This window comes from Nomia melanderi, chromosome 13 (genome assembly GCF_051020985.1).
Source record: "Nomia melanderi isolate GNS246 chromosome 13, iyNomMela1, whole genome shotgun sequence".
NCBI classification, from domain to species: Eukaryota; Metazoa; Arthropoda; class Insecta; order Hymenoptera; family Halictidae; genus Nomia; species Nomia melanderi.
In genome coordinates, this window is record NC_135011.1 from 7,040,296 (window position 1) to 7,060,231 (window position 19,936).

General features: G+C 41.7%; 2 protein-coding genes and 1 long non-coding RNA gene across 10 annotated transcripts in view; 1 reads left to right on the plus strand and 2 right to left on the minus strand.

The window, feature by feature from the left end:
- The window catches only part of Dop1R2 (dopamine receptor 2), a 107,345-nt gene extending 102,256 nt beyond the window's left edge, over nt 1-5,089 (minus strand). For 2 of the 8 annotated variants that reach the window (XR_012999978.1, XM_031969924.2), the window contains exons 1-2: nt 3,600-5,089; nt 1,582-2,674 (exon numbers count right to left, since the gene is read on the minus strand). The gene's annotated coding sequence lies outside the window, so the exon portion shown is untranslated. The other 6 variants (XM_031969922.2, XM_031969921.2, XM_031969920.2 and 3 more) reach the window with 6 other exon arrangements.
- The window catches only part of LOC116424028 (uncharacterized), a 112,582-nt gene extending 102,396 nt beyond the window's left edge, over nt 1-10,186 (plus strand). Inside the window, exon 4 of the long non-coding RNA XR_004234370.2 lies at nt 9,953-10,186. This is a non-coding gene — a long non-coding RNA (uncharacterized LOC116424028). The remainder of the gene's footprint in view (nt 1-9,952) is intronic.
- A 6,169-nt stretch (nt 10,187-16,355) lies between these two features.
- LOC143175233 (uncharacterized) lies at nt 16,356-19,498 on the minus strand. The gene is made up of 4 exons (XM_076373360.1): nt 19,482-19,498; nt 19,357-19,410; nt 18,833-18,892; nt 16,356-16,461 (listed from the first exon to the last, which is right to left on the minus strand). Exons 1-4 carry the CDS (start codon nt 19,496-19,498, stop codon nt 16,356-16,358), a joined length of 237 nt encoding a protein of 78 aa, XP_076229475.1.
- Between the last annotated feature and the right edge of the window lie 438 nt (nt 19,499-19,936).

Below are 19,936 nucleotides of genomic sequence, written 5' to 3' on the forward strand. Positions count from 1 at the left end.
ACAAGAGGCGTCGCCAGAGGGTAACACGTAGGAATGCGAGCTATCGAAAGAAAGCATCTCCACCCGTGACAGTCGAAGGGGTGAACGACACGCGACCCGCGCGAGAAAGCCACCTCCCCCGACTGTTCACGTGATCCCTTAACCGGTCGTAATCACGCGAGCCAGAACGATCCGCGATCACGAACCCGTACGTGTCGCGAATGTCGAAAATCGCCCGAAAGCGAGGGGCGGCGAGTCTCACGGAAAAAAGGGGCGACGGCGCGAAGGGGGATACAATGAAACTGTTCTGCAGAGATAGTATAAAAGAATTCGGTTTCTTCCCCGCGTTTTCTTGCGCAGCATATCTCGCGATCTTCGTTCGAAAAGGATTCAAATGAATCCCAGAGAATGGCCGGGAAAAGGAGCAGCCCCTTTTAAGCGGAACGGCGCGCGAGCATCAATCGGAGCGCTCGGCGAGCTCGAACGGTGAGAGGGTTCAATTATTCAACTGAGTAAAATTTGCACGGTGCATCAGGGTCTGTTCATAAATTACTCGCCGAGTTCCCTGTAAACCGAGGAGAAGAAAAGAACTCGGGCGAAGGAAGGGGATGAAAAACGAATTTAACTGTGTTCCGGGGGATGAATTCTTGGGATTAAAGGCCTCGTTCCTCGCTTGTTGCTCGCGAGGACGATAATTGGGAATACGAATTGATCGAGTTCACCGTGGAGTCGGACTATTGTAAAAGTTGTGGGGTGTAGAACAAGGAAACAAGGGTTGCAAAAACCTGCCAATGCTGCTACTTGTTTCATTCTCCGCGCTCTCTTCTTCGAACCTGATTCAGGTAGATGTTCTTGTTTTTAGATTAAGGATTCTTCTAGTTATTCGATCTTCTAGTTTTTTAAAAGCTTTTCTAGTTTATTCTAGTTTCTTAGTTAATTAATCGCGACCGCGGCGATTCATATTAACTTTATTGAAGAGAACTCATGGAACTATCACAACTTCCAATTAACCCAATTACATCTTTCACTCGCCAAATATACGATCCACTTCCGAAGTACTCGCTTTGGGAAATTTGGAATCTGTATCGACAGTTTCCTTTAAAAAATTGCGAAGGATGTTTTAATTTGCTCCCTTGTTCGAGGACCAAGTGATGTAGTTTTAGTATTATATTGATAAGAATAATAATCTTAATATTATAATAATTAAAATAATACTCCCAGTATTAGAACATTGCAACTACATCACGTGTTGTCAACAAATGGACCTTATATAACGAATGAATTATGAAATATATTTCCATTTCTTCCTTTGATAATCTAATAAACTCTTATCATTACCTTAAATTATTCTCACATAAGTCTTTATCTAAAACCGTAGCGCATAGTTCCCTTCCCGATGTTCATTTACAATCTATCAAAACGATTCCATTCAATAAAATATCTCAACTTCGAAGAGAATACTTCTGAAACAAACGCTAGTCGCGAACGTGTTAACATTTTCACACGAAAGTATCACTTCGCCGAGAAAGGAATTACACGAAGAAGATGTAGGAAATGGGTTAATGTTTCGTTATTAAGGTAGGTAGGACCCTTAAACCTTACCTGAAACGTCCCAGTCCCGCTGCCCAGCCGGCGTTGTCTCTCCGAGGGTGAGGTTGAGGGTCGACAGATTTATCGTTCCGCAGGATTCAATTAAGGACGCACAATTAAACCGGAAAATAATTCAGCGGCGGGCTAATCGCCGCCCGGATCCACCCGGGACGTCCACGTTCCAATTTAGAAACGTATTTACTTAGCACAGAGAGTAGAACTACCGGCGAATACTGGACAGTCACCGGCCGATAGATGATCCCCGATTAACACGCGAGATCCGCCACGAGCATCCCGTACAAGCGTGCCTTTTCCCTGATGGTCGATAATCCAGCCGCGAAACGATGGAATCGACGATCGAAACTCTCTCTCTCTCGCTTTCTCTCTTCCGTGTTACACTGTCCCTCGAGCTTCTTCGAGTCCCGTGGACCCTGAGGAACAATCACTGAACAAGATTCTAACCTCTTAGATTTTCTGGTTCTAGCAACTCTCCCTCGAAACTCTCCAAATTGTTTTCCACCAACTCACGGTTTTCCCTTCTCCATGAAATCCAGAATCTCTATTCTAGATTCGGAATAAATTGTAGTTGAAACGTTCGTTCTTTTTGTAGAAGAATGCTGGGCATTACGATTATTTGGATCCTCCAGCCAGTGGAAACTCTTCTTTGAAAGTTTCTGCAATCCTTTCATCAGATCACAGGTCTCCTTTCCTCGTCAGATCTAGAATGTCTAGATAGGGTATTCTGGATAGAGTAAATCGTTTAGAATGTTCATTGTTCTTCTTCGTCTTGAAATTCTCTAGATTCTTTACATCAACTCAGTTTCCATTTCAGCATCGAACGTTTAATATTCTTTCAAGGACCGTCGGTGTAGGTGAATTGTTCGTTCTTTTCTTCAACAACGTCGAACGTTATCGATGTCTCTTTGTATCCTGGTAGTTAAGAACTAAGACAGCAACAATCACTTAACAGGATCACTGTCCTCAAACCTTTATTCCTATAAACTGTGCCTACGGATTCCCTAGATTTCTTTCATCAACTCACAATTTCCGTTTGTACGTCGAATCGTCTTGGTTCGATCACGATCCCTCGATGATTTAACATCCCCTGGAATATCAGTGCTTTCCTTGAACAATGTCGAACGATATGACACGCAGTTTACGTTCTGACGGTTGATGACCGAGACAGGGACGCGGTTTAATATTAAAACGTCGCGGGGGTTCGGCCAGCGGGGAATGATGTACGTGTGGATGGATTATCCGTCGACGAGATTCGGCTGAAAATTAGACACGCTCGTGTTACGGTCCACCGGCGTTTGTCGCGTTATCAAATAGCCAAGAGTAATCGACGCGACGCGTTCATTCACGGGTAATCGGTTTTCTTCGACGATCTTGGGCATGAACGAGCTTCCACGGTGTTAGGCAGGTACAATATGGATACGTCCGCCTTTTCCGCGAAGGGACACTTTCTTTCTCGTAATTTTACTTTCTTAAGATTCTACTCTTACGCAGAGAAATTCAATATTTAGGAGAAATAAAGATAATTGATGACGAAAGATACTTTCTTTTATAAAATTTCGCAAAATAACAACAGCTGTTACCATTGATTTGAAGAATTGGAACTTGATTCGGTTAAAATTTGATATTAAAGGAAGTTAAATAAATCTTTGATGTATTAGGGCGGAGAAAAGAATTTTCGAACAATTTATCACCGGAAGTACGGGGATATTGTAACTAAGTATATCTCTATACACTCAATGAAACATCTCAGCTACGGAGGTTACTATGAAAACAACAGTTCCCGTTAACATCGTTTCATCAGCTCGATGAAAATCCAGAAGCATCTCAGAAAAATCTGCCGAAAGCAGTCGCCGGCGAAAACGCGGAAATATTTCTTGAAAGGAATTCAAAGCGTCCTTTACGTTCAGCGGAACATCTCGACCACGGGAAGATTACTCGAACCAAATAACATCATCAAATACGTTAATTGGATAGTAGCAAAGGAGCCGACACTCGACGAGCGAAGCGTTTACCTTCGGAAAGGAGTTCCGCCGTTCAATCCATTTATCGGTTTCCCCGCGGGAGAAATCCTGGCTGGACAGCCCGGGGCGCGGGGAACCGCCCGCGTAACGAGGAAACGGAATTCCGCGAAAAACTTTTAATTGATCGCGATCCCCTAGACGCCAATCACCGGTTTGCACCCTGAAGAGTCTTCGCGGGGTATCTACGCGGAAGGGTCCCGAATCCTCTAAAACAATCGAAGTCTACGCAGGAAGAAGGCCACGTCTGGCTACCTCAGCTCACCATCGACTAACTCGTTAGCAATTAATCCGTAATGAACAGACGCGCCGCGCCGGGACACAAACTCCGGCCGCGAATTAATCCCAACGCGAGATAGCGGACACGACGCTAGAAGACCGTCCGCGGTATCTCCACATGTTCTAACCAGCTTAATCACTGGCCCTGATTAACACCGGAACACTAACTGCCTTCGTAACACCGGGGATTTCAAGGGCGAACAGTGTGACAGTAGTTTCGTCCTCCAATATCCGATCAAACTGAAGATCCTTTAGATAAGTCAGGCACCTAACCATTCGATTAACACGTTGACTGCCGAATCATCGAAGTTTCATAGGATTAAACCAGTTTCCTTGATAAAGTTAAGGATTTCAGACTTTGCTTATCGCTCTTTTAACCTTCGTATAGTTTACAGATCCAAGAAACCTCGGTTTCTTGTATATATCACTAGGAAAATTGATTCTTAGAGGTATACAAAGAATTGCTACTTCGAGTGACGTGACAGTTAAAGTGTTAACTCCTTCGGCTATCGACGAGAGTAGGTGCTCTAATATGGATCCAGCTTAATCATTCCCGCCAGCTTCCTCCCGGGAGTCCGGCTTTCGTTCGCCGGAAGTCACTCGTTCTCCAGGGTGCTTCAAGATTCACGAGGCCCCCGGCTAAGCGATCGAAACCGTTTCACCGCGGAGAGGTCGTGAAGAGATCCTCTAACCGTCAAACTTATCGGCACTATAAGGGGACACGCGGTGCACGCTGCTTCCGGTCGCAGCACGTTCAAGGTCGGCCACTGTACATCCGGTGGAACATCGCCGGATCTCGTCGTACGGATTATAGTGTCGGGATTACGATCTTAATTAGAATCGATCTTCTTATGGTTTCATTAAGGATTGTCGGTCTTCCCATCGTTTCTCACGTGAACGGTTGGAAGAGAACCTTGGTAGAAAATTTCCTTCGAGGGAAACCTTAGGTCGGGCCTCTTTCGTTTGATCTTTTTGGCTGTCCGGTTTGCACAAACACGCGACGACAACGTTGACTCGCGGTTCCGACGACTCGGAGAAACGACGCGACGCCGGGATCGAAGAGAAAGATGAAGAGCGTGCGAGAGAGGCAAGCGAGGGGGAGGGAGAGAAAAAAGGAGAGAGAGACAGCTGGAGTCTCGCGATTCTGGTCCTCGAGGACGCCGGGACGTGTTTCGCGGTTTGAGAGGAGCGACTGGTGCCGCCGCGTGGCCCCAAACCTCTGTTAACCGTGGCGCGTGCGCTCCGCATTCAACGGCACCCTCGCCGCGACGCCCTTCCGATGCTCACACGCACTACTCTCTCTCTCTCTCTTTCTCACTTTCTGTCTCTCTGTGTTTCTCTCCTTGTACAGGATGCGTCGGAATAATATATACTGCTAGATCATTTGATAACTGAGAAATTTGGCTGATTAGTTCATTTTTTTTTATATGATTTTCTATTTTCTGATATCTTCGATGGCTAAGTTACTGTTCGATAGTGTGTTTATATGTAATCATTCATTCATTATCAGTCATTCATTCAGAATCAATCAGTCATTTACTAAGTATACAGGTGTACTAGAAGTGATTCTTAATGAAGAAAATAGGGAGGACATTGTAGGAGGTTGTGGGAAAAATGGTGGTTAATGTAGAGTTCGAAATAGCTTTAACACTTTGACTGTTAAGTGAACAATCATTGTAACTTCTTTGCAACCGAAATAATTTTCTACAGAAAGTTATGAAGTCAAGACTCTCCCTAACGATTGCTCTATTGTCTTTCTTGTATCTCATACATCTGACGAAATTTGTTTCGTTCGATACGTCACTGAGTAAATTAATGATTAAGTTTATGTGAAGAATGCTCTTACTCGAATTCGGGTGACGTGGAAGTCTAAGTGTTACTGATAATTGCAATAACGGATTGAAAGTTGAAAATACATTTTACGTAGAAAATGAAATAATTTATTCTCATACCGAGTATAAAGAGTCAGGTACAATTCTCAGTAAAAATTGTGTAAGGTTTGAGTTAACCAGTTAAGATCCGATTAGTAATGAACTATTTGAGTGTTTGTGTTGGAATCTGAGTAAAGCGTGTATAACACATCAGCGAAGTCTACTACTGAGTTCGTGGAGCAGAAATTTTCACGAGAACTTCGTCGAATGAAGCTCTTCCTGGATGATGAAGTACAATGAAGAGAACTCTCACAGTAGAACCTGGAAGCCTAGAGAAGTCAAATTGCCCTGTGCTCCCTTAACTAATTAGATAAGTAGACGCGACCCGCTTCCAGCGATAAGCACTTGCGCAAATACAGTAAAAACAGAATTAATTACACTTCATAACGCACGGGACCTAGGGTAACCGAGAATTAACTAGAAAATAATCTCTATTCATTTCGCAGAAATGTTAATCCACTGTTCCCAATTCAACTGAACCGAGAATCTAGGTTCAGGCGACCCTGGTTCCGTCAATTTCCTCGCGCAACAGGGATTAACCCTAACTTTTCACATTGTGCTCCGTAACTATTCGCAGCACTCGCTTCTTTTCATTTACACTGAAATTCTATTTCCTTCTTACTAACTCTTTATACTCGCGAGAAAAGTTTCAGTCACTACTCGTTACTTTTTAACATAGTAAAACTATAAACTCTCGTATATAATATTAATCTCCTTACAACGATGTATGAAATATTCAAATAAAATGCCTTTGTCTTAAAAAATCTCATCTACATCTCATCGAAGACTATATAATATTCCTACTAAAACATTCTAGTACGGAACATTAATATTTAATATCCAAAGTAGACGTTGTAGCTCAATTACAAGTACAGACATTTCTCTCCTCCCAGCTAATTATCAAGAACAAAGTGGTTCCTCCATAAAAGAAATCCCGAAGCAAAGCGTTAAACGGAACCGCACAGGGGAGCAACGGCAAAAAACGGTATTCCGGGTAGGTCAGTCGTTCATTCTTCTGTTTAATGTCGTTTTCACCCCATGGGGTCGGACTCGTTGTCCGCCGTTGCCCGGCATTCCTTTCCGATTCATTAAAGGTGAACGCTTCCGCTTTATTGCTGCCCGGCAGCGCCTCTCTAATCGCTGGCTATAAATTCCCGCTTTTATGGTCCAGAGCTGTTCCAACAGTTTCGAATAGATTACACCCGCCACGATTCGGGGCTAACGTTTCGATGTCGTGGGAGGGGATCGGATGATTCGAAGCTGAAAGGGCACGCGACGCTCCCCGCTCCTCGGGGATTTCCGCGAGAGACGCTTCCAATCCTATCGACACGAACGGGAAGAGTTCTGTTTCCCGTCGAATATTGAACCACCCCTCGGATCCTCTCTTTTCCCAGCGAAGCTCGGTTTGAGAAGCAATAAACAGGGATACGCGGCGGGACACCCACGTCCGCGGCGTCAATATCGCTCGAAACGCGAGGCGAGACGCGGCGTTCTTCGGGGGAACGAACGTCTGGCCGACGCTTCGCGTATCAAGCCGAGCAACCAATGCAAATCGGAGTGTATCCTCGGCAAGTATCGTCGCAGCGGTTCGGCCCAGTTTTCGCGCGGGACACCGGCCCAGTGAATGGACCGCGTGAATCGCTCGCGTTAGCTGGCGTCAGCCGGTTCACTGGTCAAACAGCTGCTAAAGGAAAGGTCGGAAAGTTCGATGGAATTATGTACACGCAGACTAGACCAACGGTTTTGATAGTCAAATTTGGTAGCACGCTGGCAGCAGAGATTGTTTAAGTTTTTAAACGAATCCTTTCTGGGGCTTTGCGTGTACAGATTTTCAATATTTGCACTGCGATCGGTGATTTGAGTTTTGGTAGTGAAATTTAGAGACATGGCGGTGGAGATTGTGTTCTTAAACGAATCCTTTTTGGGATTCTGTACGTACAGATTTACGATATTTGCATTGGGGTCGGTGATTTGAATTGTTGATTAATTCGAGCATGTTTCGTGTTAAGGGCTGAAATTTATGGGATCACTGCTTTGGAAGCATTGAGTCGAAAGTAGGGAGAGATCCTGTTGTAGGATATTTTATTGAGGAGATAATCGACTTCGTAGGTTAGTTGAACACATGTGAATTAGTAGTTGCTAGAAGTGGATATGGCGGATCATGATCAGACTGTGGATTGGAGGAAGGCGACGAGGAACTTTTGAAGTCGATTATCTCTGAAATGAAGCGTCACGTGGAAAAAGTTTATTCTGCGTTGTCTACGTCGAAGATGCTTTCGTTAGTTTTATTGTCTATCACGGTACAACTTGTGTAACAACTATTAAGAAGTCTTATCATTGTGTTTAAAGAGATTATAATATTTTCACTTCGCTGAATGAATTTATATTCAAGTGAATATAAAATTAAATATTATTCTCCTGTTAATTATTATACTTTCAAACAAATATAGACAGAATACCTTTCCTCTCTGTTTTCAATAAATTAACCCTTTGCGCTCCAATGGCCAGTCTCAGTGGCCACTTGATTCAGTACATACGAAATTATAAAATTTAATATTTTATGATAAGCTTCGTATAATGCATCATTATTTGATATGTTGAATAAAAAATCTCCTTAATCTATGTACACTGTCTCATTAAGTTGCTTTGGAAACATGTCGTCTGTGTCTCATCAGAAAATGTTGAGTATTTGTAATGAAATACTTTTGTCGAATGACTCAACAGTAAATTTATTCGAAAGTATCCTTCTCTGTCGAGACATTTTTTAATTGTATTATACTATTTTTAATAGTATTAGTAAAAAGAATTGTTTACGCTATTAATTAATTGTTTTTCGAAATACATTTCAAAAGTAATACAGAATTATGGAAAAGTAAATGTGAAAGGAACTCGGAGTGCAAAGGGTTAATGAGAGTATAGTTGTATCGATCAGAATTGACAAATGAATCATAGGACATTGTCATACAACTCATTCTAATATTCATTCTCCTATCGCAATACAATCCGAAAAAGAAAACGAGAAAACTTCCCGTCGAGCCTCTAGAAGAATTCACAACCATATCGCATCGCGATTATTTTTAACGACCGTCAGACATTGTTTACCCTGCTCGTACCTTCAGTTTTCCGACAATAGGGGAGAAATAAGGGGAAGGAAAACGGCGGAGACGATACGAGAAAGTTCGGCCGTTTCCTCTTGACTCGTCGGCGTTTCTTCGGCGCAATTATCATCCGCCTACTGCTTTACGATACCCGTTACGACAGTTTTACGTCACGGTGATCCCTTACGCGGCTATTTGCCTCGTTAGAAGTTTCCTGACGGCGGAATCTATTACGCGCATTGAATCCGCGGTTTGTCTCCTCGTTACCGCGTTATCGGCACACCCTTTTATGGTTTGTTAACGGAGCCCTTAATCGCACCGGCGACAATCTACCGCCTTCGGACAGGAAATTAATCTTTAACAACTGAAAATTCTCCTAGTATTATTCACCTATAAAACCACGGAATACCAGCAAAATATAGAGAACGTATTGCTACGTGGAAAGTACACATCAAATTACAACAAATATAACAAACAGAAATGTAACCAAAATGTGTTACATTCCCATACAATGGAGTTCAATATAATTAATCGATCAAACATAATATAAAACTCGAAACCGTAATTGTTTCTGCGTCGGCGTTTAATTTCTGTCAACGTTGTTGAACTTCCGATTGCAATTTTGCAATTTAAACTTGACCGTTTCATAATTTAACGGTAACGATGCAACTTTTCTGCAACTTTTCAGTATAATTATTTCCCCAACTTCTTTCATTAAAAAGTAACAGGATATCGGTCAACCGATAATCCTACGAAAGTATAATAGAATACCAATGATATCCGAATAATGTCATTAATCATTCATATTCCTGATAAATATCTTACCAACAACGAAGCGAAAGACGCCCAGCGTTTGAGAATTGAAGAATGCCAATTAGCGTCTCCCGTCGGCAACGTGTTAACAGTGGAAAGCCGGCCGCACAATTATTCATCGTTCACCGGTCACAGCGGCACTTTATCTTTCCTCGGCCTCGGCTGTAGCTTTCCCGGGCCCGGCGAACGCTCGAAATTAAACCGCAATCGTTCGTCTTCGTTCCAGGATGGTCAGACGCGTGCTGTGCGTGGACGTGCCACCAGCAGCGTGTTCGCGGAAACGGTGGGCGATGGCTCGAAGCAATTTCGCCGGCCGCAGATCCGGAGCGGGCAATATTGACAGCGAATGAGACGCGATAATAGGAAAACGCCTCCCTTCTTTGGGCATAAACGCGGCGGTGAACAGTCGCTGCCAGCTGGAATACGTTCCTCGAGACTTATGGGAACAACGACGCGTTTCCAACGAAGAAGGAACAGGTTCGTAGGCGGAACGGAGGCTGGAGCTGTTGATTCGTGAGTAAACAGAACATCTTCAGGCATTCAAGGGTAAAGAAAGAGCTTACTTTATCTACCGCGAGCCCGTTAACCAGTTGGCTGTGTTTGACGGGTATACTTGTCACGAAGAAATGGCAAGGTTTTGCGTTACGACGAGTATACTCGTGGAAAACAGATATAACTTACTTCTTTTCGAGAGTTGGGCTTTTTGTTATGTTGCTATGGAGATCTTCGGCGTTCTTCGCAGTGTTAGTTTTGTTTAGATTCGTTGGATTGAATAGAATATTATCATTAAGACGATGTTGGTGTTAACACTAAGACTGCCGAACAATCGGAGTGACTTATTTCTAAGTTTCTATGAAAATTATAAGAGTATTTCTTGAGATTTGATGGGTTCCTCATTGCTATCTGTACAAATACAGGAATTTGTTTTCAAATTTTTCGCGAAAGCCTTGTCATAGTTTAGATACTTGCGAACTAAGAATTTTAAAATGGGTCAATTTGAGCTCACTGGTAGCTTTAGTATTAAAATGAACGAGAAGTTTAAGAGACTTTTGGTGTTTCGTGTATTACTTTCAACGTATTGCCACCGTATACAATCAAAATACAGCGGCGTCTATAAATTTGCAATGAGGTTGTCCGTCTACAAGTCAATACATTGGGAAATTGAGTGAAGCCTGGCAAGCTTCCCCTTTTATTTAAATCTCGATAAAACCCACGCTCGATGGATTACATTTTCTCTTCGATTACAATTCCTGTCGATCACTGAGCATTCCTATTTGAACGTCTCAAGGTTGCTCACGGAAAACTCGAGTGAACAAAAGTTTATCTAACTAGATATCCATCAGAATTTCTCGTTACGTTTCGCTTAATATGATTAAATTAAAGAAGAAGAACATCTGCGCGATACGCGAACTGTAATGCATCTGCTCAGATATCTTTCAAAGAAACCAAGGAGGCCGAGTCAATATCGGCCTCCACTCGAATCAAGTTTAATATATTCTCAGTCTCGATTTTTACTTCAATTTCTTGTAGTAGAGCACGCTATATCTAATTTCTCCACAGTTTAATTATGGTTAGTACACGCGACGAGTCAACGATTTTTCCGACGACGGAAGTGCGCTCGGTCCTCGACGGCACTTTAATCGTTCCGTAAATTACGCGGGAACGTCGGAAGATTGGAACAGGACTTATCGATCGCGGCTCTTCCGTGATCCCGGCTGGCATGATCGATCGCGTCGCGCGGCCCGGCAAGTTTAACCCTTATGTTGCCAACCGGCGTCCATTTTGAAACCTTCTACGGAATTTCGTTGTGTTCTCGTAGAAATTTGAGAGAATCGCTTTGTATCTCCATTTTTGAATATTTTTACTTAATATTTCTTTAGAAAATACAAAAATTTACGTAAAACTATTGTAATATTAACATTTTTATAAATGCAGACATTTCGATTCTCAACGCAAGAGTTAACCCGTTAACTGTCGAATTTCCTTAGTAACCAGTGTTATTTGTCAAATCCAGTATTAGTCTCGTTACCATTTGCTTATCAACATAAAATTGTTGCAGTTCCTAATAACGGAAGCTATTCGTTTTACAGGAAAACTAAACAGAATTTCAAAGAACTACCCCTTAATTGATCAGCCTTCCAAAGTAAATTTTTACTTTCTTATGTGGAAAATTTCCCTAACTTCGATGAAGTGATTACATTATATGTATATATAATAATACCAAGATTAAGTGGCTTACACATTCAGTTTAGATTTGTCTTGTGTTTCTTTTCTCAAATGCCAAAAAATACATCGAACCCCGGTCACAGGTTAATCGAAGCAAAACACGTTAACGCGTTGCCAGATGATTAAGTGTTAATAAGGTTTATTATCGTTTTCCGTGGATTCCTCGCGCCCGCATGTGCCACGGGATCGTCGGTTAAGGGGTTAAGGGTGGCGTTCGGCGTTTTCGGAGCCGTTGACGCGGCTGTGCACTTTCCGCCGCCGTTTCCACCCCCGGCGGATCCTATCCCTCCGACTGTCTCGGCTGGGCTAGCTTCGACGACGATGATGTTACATCGTTCTCGCATTCCGTGGACTCTTGGCAGTCACCTCCGTAACACTTGGGAAGCTTCAGTTCTGCCTCCTTCTTTGCAGTGCTGACGCATTGTACTCTCAGCGCCGTTTCGTCAACCTGTAAACAATCTGGAAAAGGAAATAGGAAAATGTCTTAAGGGATGTTAAGTATTACAGACCATTGAAATTGTCTGTGTAGAAACTAGATTATAGACATCGGTTGTATAGGAGATTTAAGATTATAGTGTCACTTGATTGGAGGAAAAGGGGCCTTGGAATTCTTTAAAGAGATTGATCAATTGGAAGATTATTAACAAGTTGACTCCGGAAAATGTAAGCGTTTTATGTATCACTTTGATAGCAAAGATAAATAAGAACAATTATTAATTATTTGGTATCGTGATTCTTACGTTATATTATTAGTTGTTTATTAGAAGTCAGTTATTTTACAAATGATATTTCTTTCGTTATATTTATAGCAGTCAGTGTGTTAAGTGTAACATTCATTACTGAAATTATTGAATTACAAGTAGTTATTGTATTATTTCAACCTTGTATATTCTTTGTTTCTTTTCTATACTAAATTCGAATGAATTAAAGTAAATAATAATTGTCAAAGCTTAAAATTAAAATTCCAGTTCACAGGTGTAACATTCGCAACAGAGATTAAGAAATATTCCTCCCAAAGGGTGCACGTTAGTTGTTAAGCCTTCAGGATTGTCTGTACCTGAAATCGCGCAGTTTTTTGCAATTGCAGGGCAGCGAGGGTCGCGCCGAGCGCTGCGGCAACTGCCGCGAATCCGTATTGTAAATCAATTCCAGGTCCTTAACGCGCAAACGACTTCTCACGTAATTAACAACGCGATAACTCGCGTAATCTCGTTAGGCCGACGGATAACGCGCGCAGGGGTTGCTTTAAAACTCGTTTAGATTAACGTCCCGCGTGCGTCGCTGCGATCGCGATTCCTTTTCCCCGCGGATTAATTCGTTCTCCGCAGCCGTACGATCCTATCTTCGCCCCCTAAACCTAATTGGCATAGAAAAAAAATGTATTTTCATCGTGACTAGGGCCGATTTTTAAAGGATAAGAGTCTGGCACGCGAAAAGTCGAAGAAAAACAACAATTACTGTGTAGTGGCAGCTCTCATTGTACCGTAAGGGGTGGGCATAAGGGGAGGCTCTGGAATTTTAGTAGAGAGCCGAACGAAAATTCCTAAATTTCAGGCAGGTAATGGCCGGTTAACTAAATTTAAATTGCACCGCGGAATTAAATAGTTTCGAGGCAGAATTTTCGGCGGAGCAGGGATGTTGTAAAAGTTAAGGATGCTTTGATGAGTTCCTGATCGAAGAATGTTCGGTGTTCCTTGTTTCTCGTAGGTGTACAATGCTCGTCCATGAAGATTTAATGATACCTAATAGTGTAAAGGATTATAGAATGTTACAGGCTGTTTTTATTACGACGCACAAAAGAAGAACAACAAGGTCGCGAAGTTTGAGGAGGACAAAATAATAATTCTCAGGCTGCTGAATAACCCTCGCAAATGAACCTTGCTACTAAAAGAAGGTTCGACGCCATTGTATATTCAAGCTTCTACTTTATAATCCTCGTTAAGAATTTTATAACCCTTTATGTTTCAAAGGCACCCTGAAGTACCACTTTCATTAAAGTGCTGCTATGAACTAAATATTTTAAGATTATTTTAAATTTAACTTAACCTACGGCAGCCCCCAGCGTACACTTGTATTTTACATTCATTCGTATTCGTGAAGCATAAGCACGCTTAACCCTTCTAATTTTCTTCCTATCTTTCCATCAAAAGGTAATTACCCTACATCTGCATCAACAGTAAATTCGTTGCGAATATACTGAAATGAAACCATTATCCATCAACTAATACCACCTCAACCTATATAAATTCCGCATCACTCAAGTCAACCTAACTCAACATTACAAAAATTACAATATAACTTAACATTACCACCCAATATTCTAACAAAGTCTCAAATAAAAGTACGAAAAAGAACCAATATTCTAATAAATCAAGACAAAGTATTCAACTGTTAACACTTTAGCTTTATCCCTTTGACCGGTGGTCACACCGAGCTTCCAAATTGCTAGAGACCAATTACAACAAAACTAATATCAAACAAAACTATCAAGTAGCATAAATAACCGGATAATAGTTTAACACAAATATTGTAATATCAAATCCTTAATAATTATGCCTAATCCAATTATCCTTTATTACAACGCAACAAATATTATTACACGGAACGCTGAAAATTCTCATTACAGTGAACGTGTTAAACATGAGTTCAACTGGGACGGATAACAAGAGTTTACTGAAAATACCACCCTTAACGTTCAAGGGCTTCCAGCTAGACCCTAACAAATTAAGGGACCGCTCCAATTAGGCGAAGCTGTTCCTATCGACGATTCATTTTCGGTCAGCAATTAGGTATCGGATGCGCCGGGGTCAGGGGTGAATTACTTGCTAAGGTGGTGGCACTTACCGGCAGCCATTGGCGACGGGATACCCGCCGTTCCGGGCTGGCTGTAACCGTGCTCCCGCCCGTACCCGTAACCAAACGACGGTTTTTGGTGCGACGGATCCGGGACAAGCGGTTGGGGCATGCAACACTGCACCTGGTTGCAACAACCGCCGCCGCAACAGTCCCGCGTCCAAGTACAGCAGGCGTTGTCAGCGGCAATGGAGCCGGGCCTGTAGTAAATAGCGAGCGCTTTCGTTATCAGAGCACTTTGGTCTCATGTTTAGGGAAGAAATTTCCGCGGGAATATCGCACGAAAATGTGAAGAAAATCTCACGGTGAGGTGTACGATGGCTCTCGATAGGGTGTCGTGCTTGGACCGAGCGCTGGATAATAAGTAGCCGGGGGTTTGCCTTCTAATAATGGTTTGTAGGTGCTGGGAAAAGAGAATTGTTATTTAAATCATTCTTGGATAGTGTGATTGACTATTGAAGGGTTTTCATTGGCAATTAAAAGGATGTTGATGTTACATTTTGTTGGAAACAGTATGATATTGTGTAGTATAGGTGTTGTCAGTTGATAATATAAAGAAATTTATTTAATTTCGTAGAGTGGAAATGAATTGGATTTTCGTGATTTTTGGTGGATTTGGTTGATATTTAGAGAGAATTTTTACCTGCAGTGGTCACACATGGTAATTTTGATGTTGGGAGATCGGTGATTGATGTTTGAAGCGTGAAACTGACAATGGAATGTTATTCGTATATTACTGGCGAAAGTCTCTAACTTCACAATGTATAATATCGATAGAAACAGTAAACAATGTAAATATTATTGTACCCAAAAAGTGGGCAGAAATGAACATTGTTTAACACGTTGACTGCCACGGTGGTCACCGATGACCGTAGCTTGCGAATTGCTGAAGAACAATTACAATAAAAAACTTGATTTTAAATGAAAATATTTAGCATAATAAGTTACTGTGATATTAAACCATTAATAATTATTTTCAATATCATTTACCTTTGTTATTAAAAAATAAGTATTACTATTCAAGCTAGAAATTCTCGAGTCAGTCAGCGTGTTAACATACAATACTTAAAGAAATCATTCGTTCTATTCATTCTAACGAGACCACGAATTCTCATACAAATTCATGCAGCACACGATTCGCATTAAAATCTTCAAACCGTCCCTTGCATATCGTGTCTAATAAAAATACCGTCCCCGCGAATAAACGAAAAAGGGACAAATCCCAGGCGGGGTTGGAACCTTTACAAGGGATGCATTTTAAAAAACGAAGATTCCCGCGAACCTTGGACCCGCATTTTGAACAGCCGAAGACCATTATTATGAACACAATCGCAGAAATGCATCGAACGATTCCCCTGTAAAGAGAGAACAAGGAAATCGGTAAAAAGTCTTCTTCCACCGAATGTTACAAGTCCCCGATAAGGAGATCAGAAATTTGGAACGTCGAGTTATGGGTATTTTTATTGGGGCAATGGGATTACATGGATCGGACGAGTTATTGAATTTTTATCAGGGGAGAATGTGGCTCCGGGGTCTCTCGCGGGCGTTTTTCATTTCCTATCGGCGCAGCATCTCGACGGGGCGTCCGGTTCCTTCGGCTTCGCCTTATCCTTGCAACAGCCGGACATGCAGCAGCCGCCGGCCGTCTCCCTCGCCCTGAAAAACGACGTCGGATTCGCGTGCAAATATTTCCCGGGGAATCGCGGAATTTCACTTCCGTCAACGACGCTCCGACCCCGACGTCTCAACACACGCGCCTCGGGGTTGGAACGTCGTAACATTCCAGCTGGAAAACTTGTACAACATCTCGCTGTGGAATCGCTGTTTCCCAACCCTACGGTAACAAGTCTAAAGGATCTTTGCAATTGTATCAGATCGTTGGGAATGTTCTTCGAACTTTTTTAGGCTTTTACTCCGAATTGTCTGGAACGTTCGATTTAATTCTAGACAGTGAAGTATTTAGAGAAATTATTATTCTGGAATCTTCGGTATGTACAAATGATTTTGAAAGATTTTGTTCTTTACGATCGCCTTTCTGAATATCTTTAGAATTTTATCCGATTTTTATTGAAAATTTGGAGGTGGTAACCATTGTTTGGAAGAATCGTTTCCACATGTTCGTCTTCCTTTCATCATAAGTTTAAATTGTATTAACGCTAAACGTAGCAGTAATTTATACACACCTATTTCTAAAGTAACTAATCGAACATCTGTTCACAAAATGAAACTAAATAAAATGCTCGATTTTCCTTAGTGGAAATAGAAATAGGAAAGAGGAAAATTAGAAAACTGAAAAATCAGACGATCATAGGAATTAATATAAAGTTAATTGCTCGGAAGAAGACAGGATTTTTGATCATACTTTAAAACCGGTTGACCGATCGCGGTACATTTAATGTTAACCCTTTGCACTCCATAGGAAAATCATGGAGTATAATATTTAACACATTGAATGTCGCGCTATTTCATAGAGCAAAATACACAAAACGAGAAAAATATAATATTAAATCATTCCACTGAATTGCATTATTATTGTTGTATGTTCATCTAGCTGAATGTCACCGCATTAGTATTATTTATAATATAGAAATGTTTTCAAATAATCATCGTTTAATTGAATGAACAATAGTAATGCGATTTGGTTGGAGTTCACCGGTGACCCTCATGGCATTCAATATCGTTAAAATTAAGTCTCACGTGATGCACTAATAAATGAAATATTAAAATAAAACAGTTTTAATTTATACACGATTTCTCGCGAATCTAGTTTCAAGAAATATTGACTACATTTCATCGGAAAGTGTGTTGGGTATTTTTAGTAGAAAACTCTTGGAGTGCGAAGGGTTAAATTTCGTTTGGAACTTATCCATTTTCCTTTCGAGGATTCTCAACCCCGTATGACCACCGAGACACCGAACGCAGCGCGATAACGTGTTACCCTTCAGAATTGTCCGGCGCGTCGTGTCATCTTCAGAAGCTACTTTCCCTGGGCGCAACAATGTTTCGTTTCCTTGGCTGCTCCGCCGTTCGAGCAACAACCGCCTTGGTCCTGCGTCCCGGAGCAACACTTCGAGCCGCAACATCCGCCCACCGTTTTTCTCTCTCTGCACAGTCAGTCGAGTTGCTGGATTAACCGCTTGCACCACCGAGATCGCGCCCGCTCCCGTATTACCGGGGTAATTGTCCGAATTAAGAGGGAGGAAGCATTCAACTACCGTGTCGGGGTACAAAGTGCTCGAGCAACAGAGGGGTTTTGTTCGCGAACAGTCGGCCTTTAGAAAAACCTGTCCCGAAGTGGGAAATTCTTTCAACATCTCTTCGAGCTATTCGACTGTACTTTCAAAGGGCCTTGTTCTCAATTTCGCCGTGCTCTTTTATTTCTCATGCGTGAAAAGATATTTGATATATTCATCTATTAACCAGTTAGCTGTTTTCTAGGAGTATACTTGTGAAGAAATGATAAGGTTTTGTGTTGTGACGAGTACACTCGTCTAGAAACAGTTAAATGGTTAAGGGAATATTCATTATCGAAATTAGCAATTTTATATTACAGGTATACACTACTCAAATGAAAATCTTCGAAAAGATTATTTGTGGATATGAATACATATAGAATAAGGTACACACGTTTCGAGGTCGTAACAGATAAATGATTAAAAATGACAATATTTAGGTGTTTCTATTCGACCTTGTATTAATTCAGTATACATATTCTATTAAACAGATCTGGACGTCTGAAGAATTTGTTTTCGAAATCCCTGCGTGAAACAATTCGAATAAAAATTGAATAATTGGTATTATAATGAGAAACTTTGATGATTAACCAGTTCATTAATCAATCGATAGTGCAAGGGTTAACCCATAGAACCTCGTGATCGTCTGCGTTTCCGGCGGCCATACAGGTGTCGGAAATATTCGACGGTTCTACTTCGAAAATTCCGCTCGAGCCAAGCGATTTTGCCGGCTCGATTTAGTCTCGTAATTGTGTCTCGGTGTAATATTCGAGAAACTAGCATATAGATCGTACTTCTTGGAGCAGCATCCACCGTAGTCCTTCTCCTTGCCTTCGCCGTTCTTCTTGTCGCCGCTGGAAACGCAAGAAACTCGATTACCTATGGCGCGCGTCTACCGAAATAGATGAACTTGTTGAAGGATGACTCCTCTACGAGTTCCTAATATTTGTATATTGACGTGTATATAAGAAAATAATAAAATGAGCAATCGAAACGCAGTGATGGTGAAAAACATAAAATACCGTTAACATTGGGAAGAATCTGTATCCATCGCAAAGCTACCAATCAAACTTGCCACGTCGCTATTAAAAATTTTAAAATTTTGAATTTCACAATTAACTAATTCAGACCAAACCCAGATCTGTCCAATATCCTCTTTTCTTATTATTCTTCCTGTTATCTTTACGTCGTAATAAAGCGATTCATAAAAATCTCATTCGAATCCCCGTAGGAGCCGTTTATCGACAAGTTTGCCCTACAAATTTATCGTGAGAAGTTCCGCGAGATGTGAAACGGAAATATCGAAAATGCTACTTACTGTTCGCATTTGCACGTCACTTGGCCCGCGTACCCTTTCTGGCTGGTGACTTTTCTGGAAAAATATTCCGGTTTGATCTTCGTTTTAAGTCCGATCCGAGAGTAACAGATTTCCGAGTAACTTACGAGCAATGGTCGCACATGATGACGCTTCCGGTCCCTCGGGGCTCGGAGGGATCGACGAAATTGTTGGTGGAAATTGTCGGCAACACGGAAATTTCGATGATTCCGCCTAGACGCGATCGATCGCTAGCAAACGGCTGCAATGAACGTCGCTCGCGTTTGTTTCCTGCCGCCGGCAGTTCTTTCTCTCGGTCGATTTCACGGCGAACGCGAATCGAGCGGTTTCCTTGAAGGCTGATGCACATTATCAGACTCTCCGTGACTCGGTCGTGCACCGTTCATTGACATTTTTAGGAAGCATTTCACCGTATTCGTTGAATTAGAGTTTCATACGTGGAACAGAGCGTTCGAAAGTAATTTAATTATTCAAAGAACAGAGGATCACAGTGCATAGCTTTTTTTAGTATTTAAGAGTCTGATACATTATTCAGATTTCTATGTAAAGTAAAGCTGTTGAA